The sequence below is a fragment of the Halictus rubicundus genome, chromosome 1 (genome assembly GCF_050948215.1).
Source record: "Halictus rubicundus isolate RS-2024b chromosome 1, iyHalRubi1_principal, whole genome shotgun sequence".
Lineage (NCBI taxonomy): Eukaryota > Metazoa > Arthropoda > Insecta > Hymenoptera > Halictidae > Halictus > Halictus rubicundus.
Window position 1 is genome coordinate 7307169 of NC_135149.1, and position 23025 is coordinate 7330193.

Here is a 23025-nt window from a genome sequence, read left to right on the forward strand (position 1 = left end):
CTCGATTGCTTCGCACAGGAAATGGGTACGTAGTTAAAAAGATCTGAAATCTTCTGGAAACGCTGTGTAAAGAAACGAAGCAGTTTCTAAAATTTTCTGGGAATTCAGTTGTACTAACTGAATAAATAGTTCAAGAATTAGTTTGTTGTTAGAAGTGAATGTATGGATTTTATTTTGATTAAGTAGCAGGCTAGATCCATGTGACCTCCAACGCATCAATTTTGTTCATATTTATGAACCTACTTCTTCGAGAACAACGTTAATGTCTTAATTGAACCATATACAAATGTCTGATAATTTGAACTGGCTCCTAATAAATTAGAACTTAGCTGAACCGTTTGTACCTATGGGTCGAAATGGACCCAAGCCTAGAAAGGTAAACAATTGTCGGAACTGTCAATCTACAGAAACTCCTAAAAAATTCCAACGCAATACATCAACAACAAAATTATTCCAATCCCAAGGTAACGGCGCTCCCACTCTTGCCAAACCCGCTCCCCGCAGAACCTCAAAGGGTAAAACTCCAGGCCCCGTCACCCTAAAAAACGCGGGCCACCGATCCACAAAATAATCCCAATTACTCATCAAACTGCTTCCCCGCCATCATCCCATCTGCCCAATTACTCTAACAACGGATCACCAGCGACAAGAATCAGGGCCAAAATACTGTTCGGCGAAGGTAGTGTACAGAGAGCGAGCCTTTCGCTCGTAGGCTATCCTCCTTCTCCACGGGAGCAAAGATGGGGAACAGATCGGAAGAAGAAACCGAAGAAGAAGAAGAAGAAGAAGAAGAAGAAGAAGAAGAAGAAGAAGAAGCAGAAACGAACACCAGACAAGAATCTCCGCAAAAAGAAGACGCACCCCTATAAGCGCAATCTCCCCATCTCCCCTCTCGCGGTAGCAGAGGCGAAACAAGCGGGAGAGAGCCAAGAACGGAGACAAGAAGGGTACGAAAAAAGGGGAAGAAAGATCGCGAAAAGGGCAGGGGAAGGCAGAGGAAGAAGGGAGTAAGGGAAGAGAGAAGAGAACAGAGAGGAGGAGGAGGATGAGGAAAGGGTTGGGGAACAGAGACAGCCACTTTGATGCGCATCCGAAGAAGCCGGCGGGCAGAAGCGCGGTAATTGCCGCGCTGCCGCGGTCTCCGCTCCAATAAGCCATGCCATATGCCCTTCGCAGGGCCCCGTGCGGTGTGGCGCGGTCTGGCGTGGCGTGGCGTGGCGTGGTGTGGCGCAGAAGGGCTTGCGCGGACCCTAAACCCGGCGTAGGAGCGCGAGCGAGCGTGCGCGCGTATGTAAATGCGTATTGTCTTACTCCGCCGATAAAAAGACCTCCGCCAAGCGGTGCAGAGCGGTGCAGAGCGGTGCAGCGCGATGCACCGAGCCGCCGCGGCTGCATTACCGGGCCCCCGCAGTATATTAGCCCTTTGATTTATGCCGGATCGCCATATAAGCCCTACAATGTCCCCGGCGAGCCGGCCCAAGCACACTCGCGCTTGTTCCAGTCGCGAGACCAGACCTTAATGTCCCTCACCTACCCGAGCAAAAACTTGTCCTTTTCGAAATTTCGTAAAGCGGCGGAACTTCTGAGGACCGACACCGTTCGTGGACGACTCGCGTGCTGCTACGGCGTGGGAGATTTTTGGTGGACACTGTGGTTCGAGAACCTGAGTCGTGCTACTCTATTGTGAGACGGACGTGGGCTGATTGTGAGATGTAATTAGATTGCACGGGGTTGGGCAGATGGACGGCAAGGATGTTGGGATGTTTTGTTGGCGGTCTGTGGTAAAGCTTGCGATTTATGAGTCGGTTTACAGAAGTTGCAGCTTCTGTCAGGGACCAAAAAGTAACAGTCATTCTAAAGTTTTCTACGATTGAAGTCATTAATAAAAAGTCGATTATTATTGAAATTTCAGATTATCTACAGAAAATATAAAGAAAAAAATTCGTAGAATAAAATGATGAAATTGTTATTTGAGAATTTAACACTTTCATATATGGTAGACCTCGGATTATTATGCAAAATAAAAATGATTTGCATCAATTACAAGAAACAGCAGCCATATAGAAGCCACTCTTCTTCCTTAATAATCATAGTCAGTTGAAAATATTGTATTGACATTCTGAAATTATTTTGAAAAAGTCCTAACTATCTAAAATTGCACCTATTCGTTTTTTTCCATAAATGCATAAATTCCGCAGTATAATCATAACTGTTTGCATCAACCATGTCGTTGGGACTAACAATCTTAAACTGCAATGACAAAATTCTTTTTTCATTTATGCAATGACTTCTACGTTTCACTTGATTTTTAAGAATTCTTTAATTTAAAAATGGGTGAACGTAGTAGTCGGTGACTGCAGCTATTTTTTACAAATAAAGTATATTAACGTTCGTATTCTACCTTCCTCGTGTCCATGTGCATACTGAAAATAAAAATCCATTAAAAAATGTAATTGCCAAACTGCAAGCAGTTTTCATTATACAGCTTAAAGAAAAGTAACAAAAACGTCAAACAGATGTCCCTGCCTCTTAATAGCGTTCAATTACGATAAAAGTATAGCAAGACATTCAATTGAACTATACAGAAATTTCAATTTAATAGCGCATCTTAACTGAAACGTTCAGCAAACGCATAAAATTCATGGTTAAAAAACAATCCCATGTGCAGTTTAATATCACTAGATAGATCAATCAATGTATCTCGAAAAACAAGTTTAATTTGAACAATCAATGAGTGAATCGTCCCATTTTTGCGAGCGTTCGTTGCATCGAACATTTAAGTGCAGTGTGAGCGAAGGATCAATTATTCTCACCGATATAATTAAACCTCATGTTAATAGCCAGATACCTATATACAATTTGTCTTTAAAATTTTTGTCCTTATTGACAAGTACAGAAATTCTAGTTTTAAATTAAATTGATTTTTGTCGCATAAAAATATACGCTGAAATTATGAAGTGTAACGATTACTGTTCTATTAAATGTCGTAGAAAATTTTAGATATTCACATAAGGGGTGAAAAATTTTTTATTAATCGAGACTTTATTAGTGTATTCTTTGGGAGAATTCGAAATGAATGCACAGCAATTTATTACTGCTGTCTAGTAAACGTCAACTTGTTCTTCAACACACATTACGCAGTCAATCGTATGTATATAAATAATTTTTAATAACGTAATTAATTCAAGGTGCAATGCAGGATTCCCAGGAAAATGCTTTGAAAAATTCATAAGATTCCACAGATGACATAGTTTTACAATTTTTTTGGTAGATTATGGAAGAACTCTGATAAAATACTTGTTAATAGACTGCGGATTTTATGCATTTATACCAAAATTGATTAGGTCAAATTTTTAATTGTAGGAAGAACAGAATTTAAGAATGTCAATATATTATTTGTCGACTATTATAATGGCTAAGGGAGGAAATAACATTCTATTTACTTTCTATTACTGGCAATCGATGCAGACAATTTTTATTTTGCATTAATATCTGTGCTTACTTATGAATCTCTTGAAGCATTTCTTAACTCTCATAAGCTCCTGAGAAATGCTCGAAAGATTCTAGAATAACATTTTCTCCAATCTCGTTTCACATCGTAAATTCGGATGCAATAGCTGCAAATAGTCCAACTAAAAGTAGGTACCTAAAAAAAACACACACACAGTCAAAAAGTCAAAAGATCAATGACAAAATCCCAACTTCTGCCAGATTTCATTACACCGAACTTTCACGTCTGATTCTCGCGCAGTGTGAATGAAGCGCACGCGTTGTTGGTTTTAGCTAGAAGAGAAGGCGAAAAAAAAAGAGAACGGATAAGAAAAGAAAAAGCGAGAAACGGTACGCGGGCACCGTGGCAAATGAATAATGCAGCAGGCCGACAAATTTATTAATTGCACGATCTGGATCCGCTGATATTCCCGGGAACATGCAAATCGGCCGGCGAACATTATTGTTCGGCATTGTTCACCGTCTCGTTCGCAACCATATTGGACGCCACGAGCGGCGTAAATCCGCCTCGGAAAGCAAAGAAAACTGCGGCTCTTAAATTAGTTAGATAAGAGTTTCAACGCTAATCCGCACTGCGTGCCGCAGACCACAATTGTGCTGCTGGCAGAACGCCCCGAGATAACGCGTTTAAACGTTGCATTTATTTTGTTCTTTCGAGCCACCTTCCGCTTTCAAGTAGCCTTTTACTCGCCGCGCTTATAACTGAGAATTCTTTCTGCGTGCGTATCCTGACGCCATTGAAATCGCTCGCGGCCAATCCGTTCGAAAATATAGATCGGAGATACGGCGGTCAGCTTGCAAAATTTTCCTGCCACCTATTAGGTTATTGCAAATGAAGTGGCCGTTTTTGAATCTTTAACAACTCTCTTTCACGATTTATCGACATCAGTGCACTTCTTCCATCGTGATACAAGTTCCCCAAACCTGGGAAACTGGGTGCCTTTCTGATAGAAATCTAGTAATCGTGAAGCAATGAATTCATCAAATGCAGTTTTTACGTAGTTTTTATGTAGGTGTTTGACAAAATGGTAATCAGGTCAGGCGAATAAGGAGGGCGAGGGAGAACTTCACACTTCAACTCTGCTAATTCTTTTACAGTTTGTTTCGCAATATGTGGCCGAGCATTATCGTGAAGCAATAATACTAACGTCTATTGACTAATACTGGCTGTTGAACACACAGTTTTTCGTACATTATATCAATTTCCTGACAGTATTTATTAGCATTTATTGTTTCACCCTTTTGCAAAAATGAGTAATGTACAGGGTGCATAAAAAATATATGTCACGACCACCATAGCGTGATTCTACCCTTCTGGATCGGTGGAGATCTGTTAAAAAAATGCACCGCAAAATTGACCTTGACCTTGAAAATTAAGGTCAAAAAATGAAAAATCGAAAAAAAAGAAATGTCGAAAAATTGGAGTGACGAGTACTATACGATGCAATAAAAAAATGATTTTCGACACTTTGACCTTGACTTTTAAGGTCGAGGTCAATTTTGCGGTGCATTTTTTTAACAGATCTCCACCGATCCAGAGGTGTAGAATCATTCTATGATAGTCGTGACATGTAATTTTTATACACCCTGTACAATACCCTTTGCTGACCACCATACAGACACCAACGTCTTACGCAGATCAAGGTTCGATTTCGGTATATGTTTTAGAGTTTCATCTGCATCTAACCACTGTGCAGACCGTCGCCAAATGTCGTAGATAATCCATTTTTCGTCACAGGTAATTATCCTGTTCAATATGTCCTCCTTATTCTGTTGGAAAAGTAACGAAGAACTGATCTTCAGACTGCACATCTTTTTTCTTTCAGTGATTTCATGTGGAACCCATTTATCTAACCTTTTTACTTTTCCAAAAGCCTTCAGATCTCGGTAGACAGTTGAATAGTGTATATTGGTTCTCTCCGTGATTTCTCGAACAGTTAAACGTGAATCCCTTTTTAGCTATCACTTTTAAACCTGAATCTTTAATAGCTGCTGGCTTATGACCAGGAGGATCATTTTCCAGATTTCTATTACCGGAACGAAATTTTTCAAACCAATGCCTTATGGTCCGATCACTTGCTACACCTTATCCAACAGCAGCATTTATGTTTTTCACTGCTTCAGACGCAGTATGTCCAAGTTTGAACTCGTACAAGTAAATTATACGAATTTCCATTTTTTCCATGCCGAACGAAAATTGATTTTGAATCACGTACACTGTACAATACCAATAAATTTATACACGCAACTTCATGTACGAGACTAAACTACAAAGACGGGAAGTTTCAAATGTGAAAAACGGTAATTTCAATTGCAACAACCTGATAAATAAATACACTGTGCAAGCGCTTCAACCTTTTAGGATTACACCTATCCCCCGATTTACACGGTACTTTATTCACACGATTCCACTTTTACACGGTTTTTAAAATATGGCATTTAAAAAAAAGAAAACAAAAAATTTCTGCAGTCATTTTTTAATTCCGTTTGCTTGGTAACATTGACGCTTATATTTCTAATCATTTTTTAATTCCATTCTATTCTGAATTCCATTTATTCTGAAGCGACCGTCTTAGTAGCGTGTATAAAGTTTAATAGCCTACGAAAGTGAGGACAGTAATTAAATTTTTTAATTTATATTTCTTGTTTCTACATGTAAAATACCTAAAATAGTAATATACCTACCATGTAACCGTCTTACCTTCCATGTAATATACCTTTATATTTATGTCATTTTATAAATAGACCGTTATTTTTATGTTTTTTTAAAGATATATTTAGTTTTATTTTACGTTGAAATAAATTACTGAATTATGCACATTTTAGTTTGTTTTCGATTTACGCGGTTTTATGTATAAAAATCTATGATTTCGATTTTTACGGTTTTCTAAGGAACCTATCTTCAGCGAAAATCGGGGGATTGGTGTACGTTGCTGAGACCTAAAAAGTCCATTAGTACTTAACTGTACAGAAATGTTAATCGCTAACATCGCTACCATTGCAGCCTGTATGTATATTTTTTCTTGTCTAAAATATTGTAGTCTACAATTCATGGTAAACCTAACACTATGAACAACCAGGCGAGTCAAAATGACCGGTTTCAGATTCTTGATTCCACCGTTACTGAAATGATACAGTCGCTTTCTGCAAATTCCCATTTTCACGAATTATTTAATGTAAATTTGACCGAGGGAAAAATGTTTCGCATCGACTAAAAGGTTCTCCGTGGTAAATGATAAGTTATCATTGATAACGCAATTAATTTTTGCCAATATGCTCGTCTTCGGACATTTTGCAAATTTGCACGCGTCAAACGAAAAGTTATTCCTTTTTTCAACTTGATTTCGCACGTGGAATCACCACCGTGTTCCACGACTTCGGGAACACCTGTATACAATTTTTCTGAACATGTTTTCGATCGCGTCGTGCGGAAGTCTACTGTGCACTGTTCCTGAAGGGTTACACGCGACCACCGCCTAGCCTCCTACAATTTACTGGCGACGAAAGGTTGTGCAATTAACCAATTACTCGCTGCCGTGATAAACCTAGAAACGAAGACGAACAACCTGAAGAAAGAAGAAGAACAACCGAATCCAGAAAATGCGAAAATCGTCCGGCCATCGAACGCGCGTTAAAATAACCAAGCGGTCTCGCTCTCCCTTTGAGGAGGCCCACAAATCACCGGAATTTCTGGTCGTCGGGTACCGTCACCGTCGTCTCCGTCGCCCGCCTCTCAAAATAGATTTTCAGGTTCGCGGTGACACGACGGTCGGAACGCGGCGGAATCCGTTGGAATTCCGCGGCAGCCGTCCGCCTGTAAATTATAGCAGGACGTGTCGAACGTTTTCGTCGGACGGGTCCCCGCTTTTTCATTCTCCGGGATCCCGCAGCAGGATCCCAGAAAGAAGAAGGTTCTCGTGCTGGGACCGCTGCTGCTGCTCTCTCTGCTCTCTCTGGGGAGAGAGCCGAAGTTAGAGAGCTCGGTCGTCGGCGTCCTCCACGACCGGTAGCCTCCTGAGGACCTCGTTATCGGTACGATGTTGATATATGGCGTGCATGCTCCTCCATCCACGCCCTGCACCGCTGCTCGGTGCTCTCTGCGGCTCTCTGCGGCTCTCTCTGCTCCTTGTTACACACAACACCGACGCGGTGCGACGCATCGGTTCCCTCTCTCCCCTGGGCCCGTGGATATTCAGCCCATTGTTCGGACCGCCCTCTGTGGCGAGGCCCGATGCCGGCCCGTTCATGCGATACTGTCTTATTATAAGGCGGTAATATCGGGGGCCCCTCTTGTCTCACACTTGTAGACATGGCGAGCACCGTTCTTTATCCTAGCGGGCCACGGGTCGATCGTTCTCTGGAAAAAGTGCATGCAACGGGCTCCGGTAGGTTGCACCGGCTTGCACCGGGCTCTCGAGTGGATCCCCAGGAGCAGGAGGAGATCGTGGATTTACTCCGGCGAGATGTTATAAATTTCGCTTCGGACTGCCGCTGAATATAGCCGGCATTTTTCGCCGTTTTTTCGATCCCTTTTTCTTCATCCCCCGGACCCGTGTATGATTCTTTTCGGAGGTGAGACACCACGCAATAATTCCTGCCCACGGTTGGAGTCGGGGATTCGGGCCGGCTGATGCGAGGAGAGATTTATGGCTTCGTGCGGATTTATGCCGGGACGGTTTTTTTCGTGATTGTTGGGCTTGGAGTGATCCCGGAAAATGAAGGATCGGGGAAGCGGGCTAAGCGGTACAATGTTTGCTCAGACTACGAAGTGTTAAACTTATTTTCGAAAATTCTCTGGATATTTTCTAATATACTTTTGAATATTACAATTGAAGACCAAATAATCCAAGTGTCCTAAAAAAGGTGAAAGAAACCTGATATTTTCAATTATTGTGAAATTTAGTAGCGAAAATTACTGTATAGCAATTTTTTGGGGGTCATAAGGGACCCTACGATTTCTGTGCATGGTTAATTTCTTTAGGATTACGTCTATATAACGTACTGACTCTGATGGATTTTTGAAAATTATTGCACCGGGTCATACATGTATTATTATTCATTTTCTATTATTTGAAAATAACTGTGAAACATATGAGACAGTCTAATTAACCCTTTGACACGCAAATTAAATGAAATTCAATAGTGGTTTTCGTATAAATTCTTTGACATGTTCCTGCAATGGTAATTGACATGCTCTATGATCCATGTTTAGTAAATCGTATTTACTTCATTTAATTTTGACTAATTCGTACATTAGTGAATTATAGTGATTTTAACAACGATTAGTTTATACTTCTTTCCATCTTGTACCAATTGTTCTACAACTTTCTTTATTTCTGTACTAATACGTTGATATTACCATCATGTTTAGCAAAAAACAACTTTTTATTATCATGTTTCAGACAATCATACATACTACAAATGTGTAAAATCAGCTTTTCTAATTACAATTTATACCGAGACTGTTATCGACTAATTTTCCGTTGTTGTTATTTGTGGTAAATTTCGTGGAAGGAGATTATGAAATTTGAAGATCCATGAGCGAATCATACTGGTTATTATAACAGATGTATGCTTGTAAATTGTACTCTTACAGAATAACGAAACACTTGAATAAAACGTTTGGGTAATATCGAGTTATGTGAATTATGTATTATGGGGTTCCTCATAAAATACTTGCACTTTTTACTCGAGCAGCGGCCCAATACATTAAACCCATAACAATCAAACAATACGGAGTGATTTAAACTGCCTGCGATACGAAACGTAATTTTTCCAATTATCCAGATTTCTCGTCCGGTCGTTTTTTTCTGGAGTAACGATCGTCGAGAGCGCCATAAGCTTGTCCTCCACCCGCGCCTGGGAATCAAGATGGTGGGACTTGGGGAGGGGGTGGGGGGATAAGTCGGAAAACGAAGTCAGTCAGCGCGGAAGGGGAATCCGAGGATGCGCTCAGAGAAAGTAAATACACGTACGAGGAGGGAAGGAACGGAAGAGAGGGATTCATGAATGAAATTGTAACCTGCTGCGCGGCTCTACGATAATGTCCTCTTACGCAACGCGTCATGATCTTCCTGTCCGTGGGTCAACGACATCCCACCGAGGCCTTCCACAATGAGTGGCAGCGCTATGGAGAACGCTGAACACACATTAGTATTTCTATTTTACTACCTTCTCCTTCACCAGCTTATCAACATTATTCAATAGAACAGCGTCGAAATCAATATTCGTTCACTGTATCAATTAATCGCGCCGACATAATTGACACTTTGAGTTCTGCGTCCCCCAGAAATGAATTTTGGCATTGTTGAGCATAGCGAATTTAGTTAGGATCTGAAAAATACTTAAAGAGCGAAAAAGTATTCTCAGTATGATAATGTTAACTTTTCCATTTTTTTTCATTCAATAAATTGCATTGACTTTATGGAATTTTTAAGACTGAACTGGTGCTCAATGTCTTAAGTCTTAAGTCTTTAAGTCTAGATACATTTATGACGAAAATGTGTAGATCAAATGCAAAACAGTGATTTAGAGAATAATAAGTATAAATAATAAAAAGCTAAAGAATAAGTTAAGAATAAAAAGTTCACAGAATAAAAGTACTGTAATTACTTAAATACTATTAAGAACTATATTATTTCGCATAAAATTTTCAAGAAAAGAAATAAATGCAGCTTCCGTGTCTTGCGATTAATACAATTTTTATTTTGTTGAAAAATCCGCAGCCTAGTGATAACAAAGATGTTACCACAATGATTAATTACCTCGCATATTTCACAGCTATTTTCAAATTCTAGAAAATAAGGAAAAATGCTCGAGGGGAATATATGGTGCATAACAATCTGACCATGTGTAATAAATTTTGAAAGATTCATTAAAGTCGGTACGGTGCACCTCGTTGCAGAAGGGTTAATCAAGTTACCAGTTAATTACGAACATTCAAAACACAGTGAAGTACGCACAGCTAGATAAAGTGCTACGAACAAAGAAGTCTAAAGTTCTCTTAGGGCAAGGGGTTAAGAAAACATGCAACAAACTAATTAGTAACAGCGTGTAGCTTTTTACAATATTTCGCGTGCGCAGGCACCGTACGTCTTTTTGCAATGCAGCAAGCCGCAATAACCGCCATTTCGAATATCACGCGACCCCGAACTTGAAGAGTTCATGTTGCAATCGTAAAACCATTACGTTCCCGTCAATGAACTTTGCCGGGCCCGCGGCATAAAACGTTGATCTATAAAAAGAGGAAGAAAGGAAGGAAGGAGAAGCAAGCAGAATGAAACTCATAGAGAAGATTCTCGGCGAGTAAACAACTTCACGGTTGCTCGGCGTGATAAGCAAGCGAGAAACAAAAGATAGATCTGCGAAACAGAGAGAGAGAGAGAGAGAGAAGATGGCCAGTGTTCGTGGCTGCATATCATTTAGGGATAATTAATTATTTAAGGCGGACGCATGCGTGCTCGTAGCCGAGGCCAGCTACTCGCGGATAATGGTACTTAATGCAACGTAGAAAAGCTGGTGAATGAGTTGCGTGACACGTAGGAGGTTTGCAGGGCCTCCATGCGAAGATCCGCGTGACTCCGGGCCGCGTCTTGCCTCGTAGGAAACCTGGACTTCCTGTCCGCGCTCACATGTCCGACTCCCAACCATTATAGCATCATCTACTACCGGTGTGCCTCGTTGTGGGAGAGTAAGCATCGCTCACACGTCACGTTATGTTATGCGACCGCTCGAACGACGCCGACGCCACGCGGATTCTTCCTTCTCCTCTGCATCTTCTCTTCCTCCACGGCCTCCTCTGAAACCACGCTCCACCTCCTTCTGCCCCGTTCCTTGCGCCTCCATTCACCGCTCGCCCGCCTCCATTCACGAGACCGTTCGTGTCCGACGTCCACCAATTCCCTGACTGACCCAAACTAAGCATACCAGCGAGTCTTCATTTTTTGCGAATTCGCTAGGAAATCGCTGGAATCCCTCGCAAGGCACGCGGCACGCGATACGATATTTTCGAGGTTTTGCGAGGGACCCCGTGCAGACTATTCTTTTTTGGTGCTTTCGGTATTGTATGACATACGAGAGACCCGGGCAGGCTGATACATTCTTCTCAGTTTCTCGTTTTTGCTATTATCGTCTGAATCAATTATGCAAGAAAAAGTATGTTCAAATATTCTTTGAACCTTCCTCTACACGTATTGTAAGCATAACCTCTTAGACATGTAAAACAAGCTTTGAACCTGGAACTCTTTATTAATCTAATAGTTTCCAACCTACTATTTTTTGTAGGCAAAATAAGTAAAATTTTTTTATAAAAAATGCAATATTCACATTTATATGTCTGCAACCTTTCGAAAAATTTGAGAAGAAAAAACTGTCAGTTTTATATGTATACTTTAAAAACATTTTTGGTTTTTTGGTCCGAGAAAAAACTTGCAGTGGTCACTCGCAAAAGCTGTTTCTCTAAAGCGCGTCGCACGAAAATGGCTGGGAAATTTTTCCTGTTTTGAATTTTCCCACGAAAATTTCTCAATTTCTAGTTAAAAGTTCACATTTTCGAATGTGTATAACAATTTCAAAAATATATATATATATTTTTCACCCTAATAAAAATTATCGTCATTCATCGTGGTTTTGTGTTTTCTAGGTGAAAGTGACCCCTTGATAAAAAATTATTAAAAACTCAGTAGTGTGCATCCTGTGCAAGGACAACGGACAGTTTCCGTCACAGTGGCGTAGCAGTGCAGCGTAAGGATCAGGGGCACCATATTTGTCAAGTTATAGACACGTTTCCAGACAAACCACGGAAACTATACAGAGTATGTCTCACCTAACTCGACCATCTAAAATATCTCGCTCGTTTCTTATGATAGAAGAAACTTTCAGCTATATGATAGCCGAGGTCAAGACGAATCTAACGACCTGTAACATTATGACCTTCCGGTGACCTTGAGTATGAAATATTCATAAAAGTAGGGCACTTGATGTAAATAGTGAAATAACGACCTCCCTACGGTTTCAAGAAATGTTTTTGAACCTTTTTTAAGGTTTAAATTATCATATAGTTTATTATCATTATCATATAGTGATAATCAAATTATATCATTCCATTTAAAAAATCTTGGATGACCTTGAAATCTCAAAAAGTATAACCTTGAACAAATTTTTTTGCCTATCATAATGTTTGCCCCTCTGAACCAGCTAATGCTTTCCTCTGAAATTTTCTTCTATCATAAAAATCAAGCTAGATATTTTAGATGGTCGAGTTAGGTAGGGCATCCTGTAGGGTAAAACTATACAATACGCCTCATTTTTAAAGAAAAATCAATAAAAAAAAATTTCAGTAATTGTCGTTCATTTCTCTTCACACCTATTCCTTGATCGTGAACAAAACGTAATAAAAAGTAGCAGAAAATAATTATTTTTGTTAACCTTAAGTGGGGCATATTGTAACACAGTAGACGGGTAAAATGCCTCATCCATGTGACAATACGCCTCTACATAAATTATTCACTACTTTAGGTATATTATGCTTTATAACGTATTATAAAAGTTTAAACAAAAGCAACAAATACTGTAGTTATGAACAAAAATAGAGTAATATCTAATGAAATTATATTATTTCTTATTAAGGGCTGCTCTTTTGGCTTTTCGACCACAACGATTGTAAAAAGGATTGTACATTGTACAGAACTCATGTAACCAAGCTAAACATGATGTACATTGTATCCAGTCTTCTGTTGATTTAGTACAATAATAGTATTGAGTACATTCTGCGCACTTACTAGTGTCTTCCTTAGAGTATCCTTATTCACTTCTATCTCATTGCTACTTTCAGAAGAAGATGTTGTATTCTTACTTCTTTTTGTCTTTGGTTTAGTATTTCTATACCTTTTTTTCTGTCTTTGGTTTCTTTTCAGGATGTTTATTCTTGGCTAAATCTTTAGTATGTCCTAAAGAACAGTGTTCTGTTCGCTGTGTCATGGTCTTTGCTAAGAACTGTTGAACGACCTAAAGGAACTTTAGATTTTCCAGTACTAATATGCCTTCTTAGAGTCCTTGAAGGTATTATACTGAACACTCTAGAAGCTTCGTTAACTCCCATTTGTTTGGTTTTTACCTTCTCCATTGCCTCATTCAGATCTTTCTCAGACTATGATGCCCTTAATGTAGTCCTTACATATTTACGCGGCGTTTCTATTAACAATTACGAAAAAAATGCGTCATAATACACAAGCAATATGATTTTGAAGGTGGGGCGTATTATCCAATAACGATTGGGGCGTTTTGTAAATTCTTGGATACAAAACGCCTCGGCGTAAATTTGGCAATAAAGCATTGACAAGAGGCGTGGGTAACATCGATTTAAAGAGGTTAGTTTCTCTACTTTTGAAACATATTCGTTAATTTATCATACAAGAAATAGTGACTTAGAGAGCTGAATTTGTTTGGTACTCACCGCAAATTGTTCAGAAGCCGAAATTCGAAGGTTTTGAATATTTTTCGATGAAATGTAATAATTACTGTAATAATCGTCCGTGGACGACTGAGATAGGTTCGAACGTGTAGTTTGCAACGGCGTGTCCTTACTTATATGCGTAATACAATGGTGAGGCGTTTTGTCAACCGGGGCGTATTGTATAGTTTTACCCTATAGTAAAAATATGTTAAAAATTTCATAGAGCATTCGCGACGATTTTGCAGCATCCTGTTCAAGGACAGTTTCCGTCTCAGTAACGTAGCCGTGCAACGTAAGGACCAGGGGAGCCATGTTTGTCGAGTTATATACACTTTTCCAGATAAATCAGGGACACTGTATGGTAAAAATTTTTTTAAAATTTGATAGTGCGTTAGCATCGATTTCACAGCTTCCCGTACAAGGACAGTTTCCGTCACAGCGGCGCACAGTGGGCAATTTCGACAAAATCGGATTCAAAATCAAGGAACTTTCGATAGGAATGAGGTAGAGCGATGAAATTTTTTTTAAATGAAAGCTGCAGCTTTGTAGAATATGGGAAAAATAGAGAGATTGTGGTATGAACGTTTGTTAACCTCGAGAAAATTCGTTAAACGCGCACAAATTCAAGAAAATGTTAGTTTTTTCAATACCACGCCCGGAAAAAAATTTTTTCTAACATGCTATACATCATTTCCCATAGATTTTTTCACGCTGATTTCAAATCTGGTCTCAAACTTTGTCTACGACCTCAGGATTTTGCAAAAAATAGATTTTTGTGACGAAAAACTAATGAAGTCATTTTTTCGTGAAAATGATTTTATAACACTCTAGTTTGAAGGTATATTGTATTTTCATATATAAAATTCAATAAAAGTAATAATAATGACGTATTTGAACGTTTTGAGTTACTTACGAAACATGAAGCGCTTCACATCTCGTCACCACTTGACGTATCGCTGTTATTGCTACTGGCACTTTCTGCAAACTGTCTGTGGTTGTAATGTAGTATAAATTAGATATCTATTGTCCATAATTATATTTTCATTTACAGAGGAAGTAAGGTAAGTAATATATAGTAATAAGTAATCGATCTTTTAGTAATATGATAGAAATTTTCGGGTCGGTTAAGTGCATTGCGCGATTAAAAACATCTAAGATTCTATTTTTTCGACTATTTTGTCGTGAGTGAAGTATCATGTTTTTTCTGTACAGTTTATGCCACGATTCATTTGCATCTTCTGAATAATAAGCTATTGGCAATAGAAACTGTTTTGTTATTTCGCAACCATGCTTTAATAACTTATGCAAGGTAGGACTCATTCGAGCCCACGGAAATAATGTATAATGAAAACAATATGTCTCCCAAAAGAATTCTTCGAGCTCTTTTATTTTTAAGGGTTGCTTGCATTTGAAGACTGATAATATTGTAGCAATATTTTTTATAAATTGCACGTCGGTCTCCAAAGCTTCTGCAAATATTGTCGGATTTTCGAAAATATAATTATGGATAATAGATATCTAATTTATACTACATTACAACCACAGACAGTTTGCAGAAAGTGCCAGTAGCAATAACAGCGATACGTCAAGTGGTGACGAGATGTGAAGCGCTTCATGTTTCGTAAGTAACTGAAAACGTTCAAATGCGTCATTATTATTACTTTTATTGAATTTTATATATGAAAATACAATATACCTTCAAACTAGAGTGTTATAAAATCATTTTCACGAAAAAATGACTTCATTAGTTTTTCGTCACAAAAATCTATTTTTTGCAAAATCCTGAGGTCGTAGACAAAGTTTGAGACCAGATTTGAAATCAGCGTGAAAAAATCTATGGGAAATGATGTATAGCATGTTAGAAAAAATTTTTTTCCGGGCGTGGTATTGAAAAAACTAACATTTTCTTGAATTTGTGCGCGTTTAACGAATTTTCTCGAGGTTAACAAACGTTCGGACCACAATCTCTCTATTTTTCCCATATTCTACTAAGTTTCAGCTTTCATTTAAAAAAAATTTCATCGCTCTACCTCATTCCTATCGAAAGTTCCTTGATTTTGAAGCCGATTTCGTCCAAATTGCCCACTGTGCGGCGTAGCCGCGGAGCGCAAGGATCAGGGGAACAAGACGGTAAATGCATGCGCGACGTCTCGCCGGCCAGTCGTTACTTTCAATCAAGCAGTTCTCGGTTGGGGTACAGAATGTAGCGGTCTTCGGTGTGTATATTCGATCGAACGGTCACGTACCGAGCCGGCGGAGATTCGACCTGAATGATAGATACACCAGATTTATTTATCGAACCTATCCCGTGACGTCATAGTCGGATCGCTCGCCGCCGGCAGCTACCACGGCAAATAGGTGAGGAACGTTGTTAATTGCCGCGACGGTCGCACAACCGGTAGCTGGGTTAATTGCCACCAGCGACATGGACACACACGCGGGACCCCCAACTAATAACACAGTAACCGTTCCTTTTTTACCTTTTCCATACTTTTTTTTTTTTGGTGCATACCACATGAAAGGGCACCTCCCGCGATTCTGTCGCCGGCTTCTGGACCAACGATGTCCGGTCCCGGAGGCTAGCAATTATTACTAATTATTTCGCAACGTCTTTTCTCGGCGATGATCGATGCGCGCTTCATCTGGAGTGTCTAATTGCAGATTGGGACGGCCGGATAGCCGCTATGAAATCGTTAGGAAAACGGCGGTGTAATGGACACCGACGCGGCGGGCAACCCCTTCCGAGGACCGTGAGGTCATTTTCGATTTCCTCGAGCAATCCTGATCGTTACTGTACAATTCTCTCGTTCTCGATAACGATGTTTCTTAATATACATTGCGTGACAAAATGATGGCACGCATTAAGATGTACACGACTTTAATTCATGTTCACGTTACAAATGCAATTTGTTTCTACACACCATTTCAGTTCACTAACACGTTGTACGGATATGGAGGTTTGGATTAAATAAATCTCCCCAGCGTGTTCGACCCAGGAACTTGGTTTATTCTAGTCGATTACAGAGTTCTAACTTATACGCGGCGCGAGGTGTGTTCGGATCTCTGGTCGAAACGTTTCTGCTCTGTCTTCTTCTCGCAGGCTTTTTGCCTATTCCTGAATCGTCCTGATTGGCCGGGGCTGAATTAGCCTTTTTAGCCAATCAGGTACCTTTTTCGGGGACTCTTCTCGACCTTGGCGCGGTCTCTCTAAACGCGGGGGTGTCCCCGTAATTCCGGTAATGCAGCGGGATTTCCGACGGGCCCGCGGTGCATGGCGCGGCCGGCTATCGCCTACCTGCCTAGTTTCCGGGTCCCTTTGGAAAACTCGAGGTTTATGATACCCGTACGCGCTGTTGAGGCCGATGGTAAAAATCTAATGGCCAATACGTGCCATAACAAAAACTGCTAAGACGCCTAACGGCTTTCTCAAAAACAGCTGTGGGACAACGGGTTCCATAAACTCGCTCGACCATTTGCACGCCAAATGTTACTAAATGTACGTGCCGATGGCCGCTACATCACCCCCCTGCCAGTGCAAACGTCCTATTATACTTACTTATTCTAAATAACGGCTAAACTTACTAAACAACTTATCTATATACACTACTATATACATTGTTTATCTATGTACAATAAAACTGACCTACCGACCAACCTGTAAACGCTCTGGAAATTTGACTTGTCTACCTGAACGCGTCCGTATCGGTTCTCGTACGGAAGGTGGGTTATTGTCTTCTGTCACGGTATTGTCGGTAGGTAAGGACGTCTGCGCATGGGTTTGTACCTGGTCGTTATTATCAAAGGTGTACGCCGGCTTGAGTCGATCTATGGAGATTGTCGCATCCCTACCTCTAAGTCGAATGACGTACGTTTTCTGCGAACGGGAAATAACAGGGAACGGTCCCTCATACGGGTTATCTAAGGGGCTTCTTGTCGCATCTACTCGCACGAACACGTGTGATGCCGTGGACAAGTCTTTGAAAACGAAAATTTTCTTTTGTCCATGTCGCGACCCCGCGACCGGTCTTACATCACGAAAATGTTCGCGGAGCTTCTTCACTAACTCTACCGGTTCCGTGTTATTTCCCTTTCTGTTGGAAAAAAATTCCGTCGGTAACTTCACTTTTTCGCCGTATACTAATTCGGCGACCGATGCCTCTAAATCTGCGCGATATGCTGCTCGGATGCCCAGCAGAACTACGGGGAGTACATCCGACCAACGCTCATCGCCGTGGCATTTTATCGCTGCTTTTAGCTGTCTATGGAAACGTTCCACTAAGCCGTTCGCTGCTGGATGATATGCAGTCGTGCGTAAATGCGTCGTGCCTAGGAGGACGCTGAGCTGCTTAAATAGTTGAGACTCGAATTGTCTCCCCTGGTCGGTAGTGACCCTTAAAGGCGTACCGAAACGTGCAACCCATCCAGCAACGAACGCTCTCGCGACGGTTTCGGCCTCTATGTTTTCGATCGGGAAAACTTCTGGCCATCGCGTAAAACGATCTACACACGTTAAACAATATCTATTCCCGCGCGAAATCGGTAATGGCCCCACTAGGTCGATGTGCACGTGCTCGAACCTAGCGGATGGCAACGCGAAGGTACCGATAGGGCTCGTTGTATGTCTACTTACTTTAGCGCGTTGGCACTCGATGCAACGTCGGGACCATTCGCGACAATCCTTTTCCATCGACGGCCATACGAAACGTTCTTTTACTAATCGTACCGTGGCTTTAATTCCGGGGTGCGAAAGCGCGTGTGCGGATAAAAACGCCTGACGTCGAAAAGGCTTTGTTACAAATGGTCTGACATTTCCGGTCGAAATGTCGCAATAGATCTGAGTGGCGCTATTTACTAATTTTATGCGTTTTAGTTCCAATGAGGTGTCAGACGCGGTCAGAAGATCTTTCAATTCTTCATCCGTTACTTGTGATCTCGCTAAATCATCGTAATCTAACGATGCGGTTACGGACTCTATTCGAGACAAAGCGTCTGCCGCCTCATTGTCTTTACCGCTGATATGTCTCAGGTCGGTCGTAAATTGTCCTATGTAATTTAGGTACCTAAACTGCCGGGGTGTGCATTTGTCCGACTTTTGACTAAATGCAAACACCAGCGGTTTATGGTCGGTGTATACCGTGAACTTGCGGCCTTCGACAGCATGTCGGAATTGCTTTACCGCGGCATAGACGGCTAATAATTCGCGATCGTACGCGCTGTAATTACGTTGCGCGGGAGACAAGGCTTTCGTGTGGAAAGCTAAAGGTTTCCACGAACCTTCTTCCCGCTGCTGCAACGTTGCGCCTAACGCGAAATCCGACGCGTCAACCATTATTGCGAGATGCGCGTGACCCGACGGATGCGCTAATAATGCCGCGTTTGCCAAAGCTTCCTTCGACGCTTGGAAAGCTTTTTCCGCGTCTGTCGACCACTCAATCGGAGCGTTTCCTTTAACTTTGCGACCGCAAAGCAACCGATTAAGCGGTGACTGTACCGATGCCGCGTTAGGTATGAACCTCCGATAAAAGTTGATCATTCCGAGGAACCTACGGAGTTGCTTAACAACCTCGGGTCTCGGGAAATCTACAATCGCTTTGACTTTATCAGCTAACGGTCTAGTGCCTTCCTTGTTCACGATATACCCTAGGAATTTCACCTCGGCCGCGGCGAAAACACACTTGCTCGGATTGATTACAATACCGTATTGGTTCAGACGTGAGAAAAGCTGCTTTATATGGTCCTTATGTTCTGTTTCGTTTCTTGATGCCACTAAAATGTCATCGAGATAAACGTAACAGAAGTCAAGGCCTCTTACAACATTGTCTATAAAACGTTGGAACGTTTGTGCAGCATTTCTCAGTCCGAATGGCATTACGGTGTACTCAAACAATCCGAACGGAGTGGTTATCGCGGTTTTGGGGATATCGTCCGCGTTTACCGGGATCTGGTGGTACGCTCTCACCAGATCTAAAGTAGAAAAAATCGTTTTCCCGGCTAGTAGACGCGAAAAATCCTCTATATGAGGAATCGGATAACGGTCCGGGATCGTGCGCGCGTTGAGAGTTCTATAGTCGCCGCAGGGTCGCCATCCGTTATCCTTTTTAGGCACCATATGTAGGGCCGAAGCCCACTGGCTCTTGGACGGACGGATGTGGCCCTGGCTTAACAGCTCTTCGAACTCTGTTCGCGCGACCTGGTACATATCAGCGGAAAGTCTACGCGTTTTACAAAAACTAGGGGGTCCGGAAGTCGTGGTAATATAATGGACTACGTCGTGTTTTACCTTGCGCGGGGTCGATGTCGGTCGTGTGATGTCGGGAAACTGCGCCAAGATCTGATGATACGGCGAATTTCCCACGATGGTCTTGATTGATCCGACCTCACTTCCAGCGATCCTGCCGGTTGAAAACAGCGACGTAGTCTGGTCCAGGAGGCGACGGTTCCGCAGGTCCACAAGAAGTCCATAGTGGCTCAGGAAATCCGCTCCGATTATGGCCTTGTCGACGTCCGCGATGATAAACCTCCACTGGAACGCTCGTCGAAGCCGCAGGTTGACGTTTATTGTACGTACTCCGTACGTACAGATCGTTGAACCATTCGCCGCATACATCTCGTACGACGTCTTCTCCAGTCTGCCTTTAACGCGTGTACGTGGGTATACGCAAAGGTCTGCACCGGTGTCGATCAAGTACTCCTCTTTCGTTACGTCATCGGTAACGAAAAGGCGGCTGGTTCTGTGGCCGTCACTGCTTGCCGCGTTCAGTGCCGGTTTGGTCCATTTCCCGACGACTCATAGCTGCATGGTGAACGGCATTTCGTCGACCGCTCCTTGAAGACCTGGTGGTACCAGCATACTTTTCCTTGTGATGAGTGCTGCTGCTCCCTGCTTTTGCTGCGCGATCGCGATCTGCGTCGGAACCGAGATCCACTACGCTCTGTACGGCGCGAAACAGACAACTCCGCGATGCGCGCTTCCAATTGTTCTAATCGTTGGAGCAGCATCTCAGTTCCACGGTCCGTCGTGACGCTTGCTATCTGCGGCTGGCCAGCTCCTTCTGCATGGATTTGGTCCGCAATTTCTGCCAACTTGTCAAGCGGTAGGTCCGCCTGTGCTGTCACGATCGCCCGAGTCATGTTCGGCAATCTACCTGCCCATAATGTGCGCAGGAATTCGTCCGACACAGTGGTTCCTGCTAGACGCCTCATGTGCCGTAAGAATTGCGAGGGGGATCGGTCTCCGATTTCTTCCTGTTCTAGCAGCTGCCGGATCCTATTGCCTTGGGAGGCCGTCAATCGGTGGATTAGCTGCTTTTTCAGCGTCTCATATTTGTCCTTATCCGGCGGGTTCGTGAAAATGTCTTGGACTTCTATCGCGTATTTCGCATCTAGCTGCGACATAACATAATAAAATTTCGTCGCGTCGGCTGTGATGCCATTCAGGATAAATTGTGCCTCGATCTGACTAAACCAGATTAACGGCTGTTCCGGCCAGAAAGGTGGCACGCGAATTGCCACTCGATGCACCTCGGTGGCCGCTGTGCGTACGTCTCCTGGTACGAGACCGTCTGGTTGGGACATGATTGCTTTCACGACACTTGTGCACTTTCAACACCTTTGCACTACGCGAACTCGCACTAGAAAAACTCGTTCCTCGAACGTCGGTGTCACCAATGTACGGATATGGAGGTTTGGATTAAATAAATCTCCCCAGCGTGTTCGACCCAGGAACTTGGTTTATTCTAGTCGATTACAGAGTTCTAACTTATACGCGGCGCGAGGTGTGTTCGGATCTCTGGTCGAAACGTTTCTGCTCTGTCTTCTTCTCGCAGGCTTTTTGCCTATTCCTGAATCGTCCTGATTGGCCGGGGCTGAATTAGCCTTTTTAGCCAATCAGGTACCTTTTTCGGGGACTCTTCTCGACCTTGGCGCGGTCTCTCTAAACGCGGGGGTGTCCCCGTAATTCCGGTAATGCAGCGGGATTTCCGACGGGCCCGCGGTGCATGGCGCGGCCGGCTATCGCCTACCTGCCTAGTTTCCGGGTCCCTTTGGAAAACTCGAGGTTTATGATACCCGTACGCGCTGTTGAGGCCGATGGTAAAAATCTAATGGCCAATACGTGCCATAACAAAAACTGCTAAGACGCCTAACGGCTTTCTCAAAAACAGCTGTGGGACAACGGGTTCCATAAACTCGCTCGACCATTTGCACGCCAAATGTTACTAAATGTACGTGCCGATGGCCGCTACAACGTAATAAGTGTAGTCAAACTGGATTTCACGGACTTGCTTAACTTCATTTGACACAAAGAACATTTGGGCTTATCAGCAACACAATTTGTGTATCGAGTGAATCTGAGCAATTTATCATTATGAAGATTTATGTTTATTTTTATTGTTATCTTATGAACACAATTGTTGCATTTTTTATTCCGCTTAATACTTTAAAACAAATGTCCCGTACCTCGAACGGTTGTGACACTTCTCCCGGTCTCGATTTTGTGCGAATAACCCAAACAATAGCTTGTGCAAATCGAAACTACCGTGGTTAAATAATGTCAGGTAACCAGCTAACGTTTCGGCGTACAAATTTTTGTCGCGAATGTAATAGTTCTCGCGCGATCGTAACGCAAAATCAAATCGTTACTTTCGACCGGGGTCCCCTCCGCGCTCGGCTTTCGATCCTGTGGAATTCGCAGGACGAAACTGCAATGTAGGCACTCTTCATCGAGCGCACGCCATAAAATTTCAGCCGCGGCAAGAGCGACAGGCACATTCGTAAAGCTAGCAGCCAGTACGTTAAATCGATTCACACGGCAATCAGCGGTGAACATTTCCATTTCATTGTCGAACAAATGCTGCGCGGTTCGATCGGGCCAGCGATCGATCTCGGCGTTCTTTAGAAAGGGAATCGGGAATATCGAGGCTGGAATATAAATTTCCCGGGATTATGTAAACGCTCAAGAGGATATGCCTAGAGAGTCTCTTTCTCTCTCTCTCTCTCTCTCTCTCTCTCTCTCTCTCTCTCTCTCGGTAAAAAGGGGATCGGTGTGCGCAAGATACGGGTAG

General features: G+C 42.3%; 1 protein-coding gene across 1 annotated transcript; it reads right to left on the minus strand.

Moving 5' to 3' along the window:
- Positions 1-20719: 20719 nt before the first annotated feature.
- On the minus strand, positions 20720-21538 carry LOC143352688 (uncharacterized). Its single transcript, XM_076785423.1, has one exon. The coding sequence runs from the start codon at positions 21536-21538 to the stop codon at positions 20720-20722; it is 819 nt and encodes a 272-aa protein (XP_076641538.1).
- Between the last annotated feature and the right edge of the window lie 1487 nt (positions 21539-23025).

Excerpts from the sequence above, each read along its gene's own strand:
- LOC143352688 (XM_076785423.1), bottom strand. The coding sequence starts at position 21,538 with ATGTCCCAACCAGACGGTCTCGTACCAGGAGACGTACGCACAGCGGCC.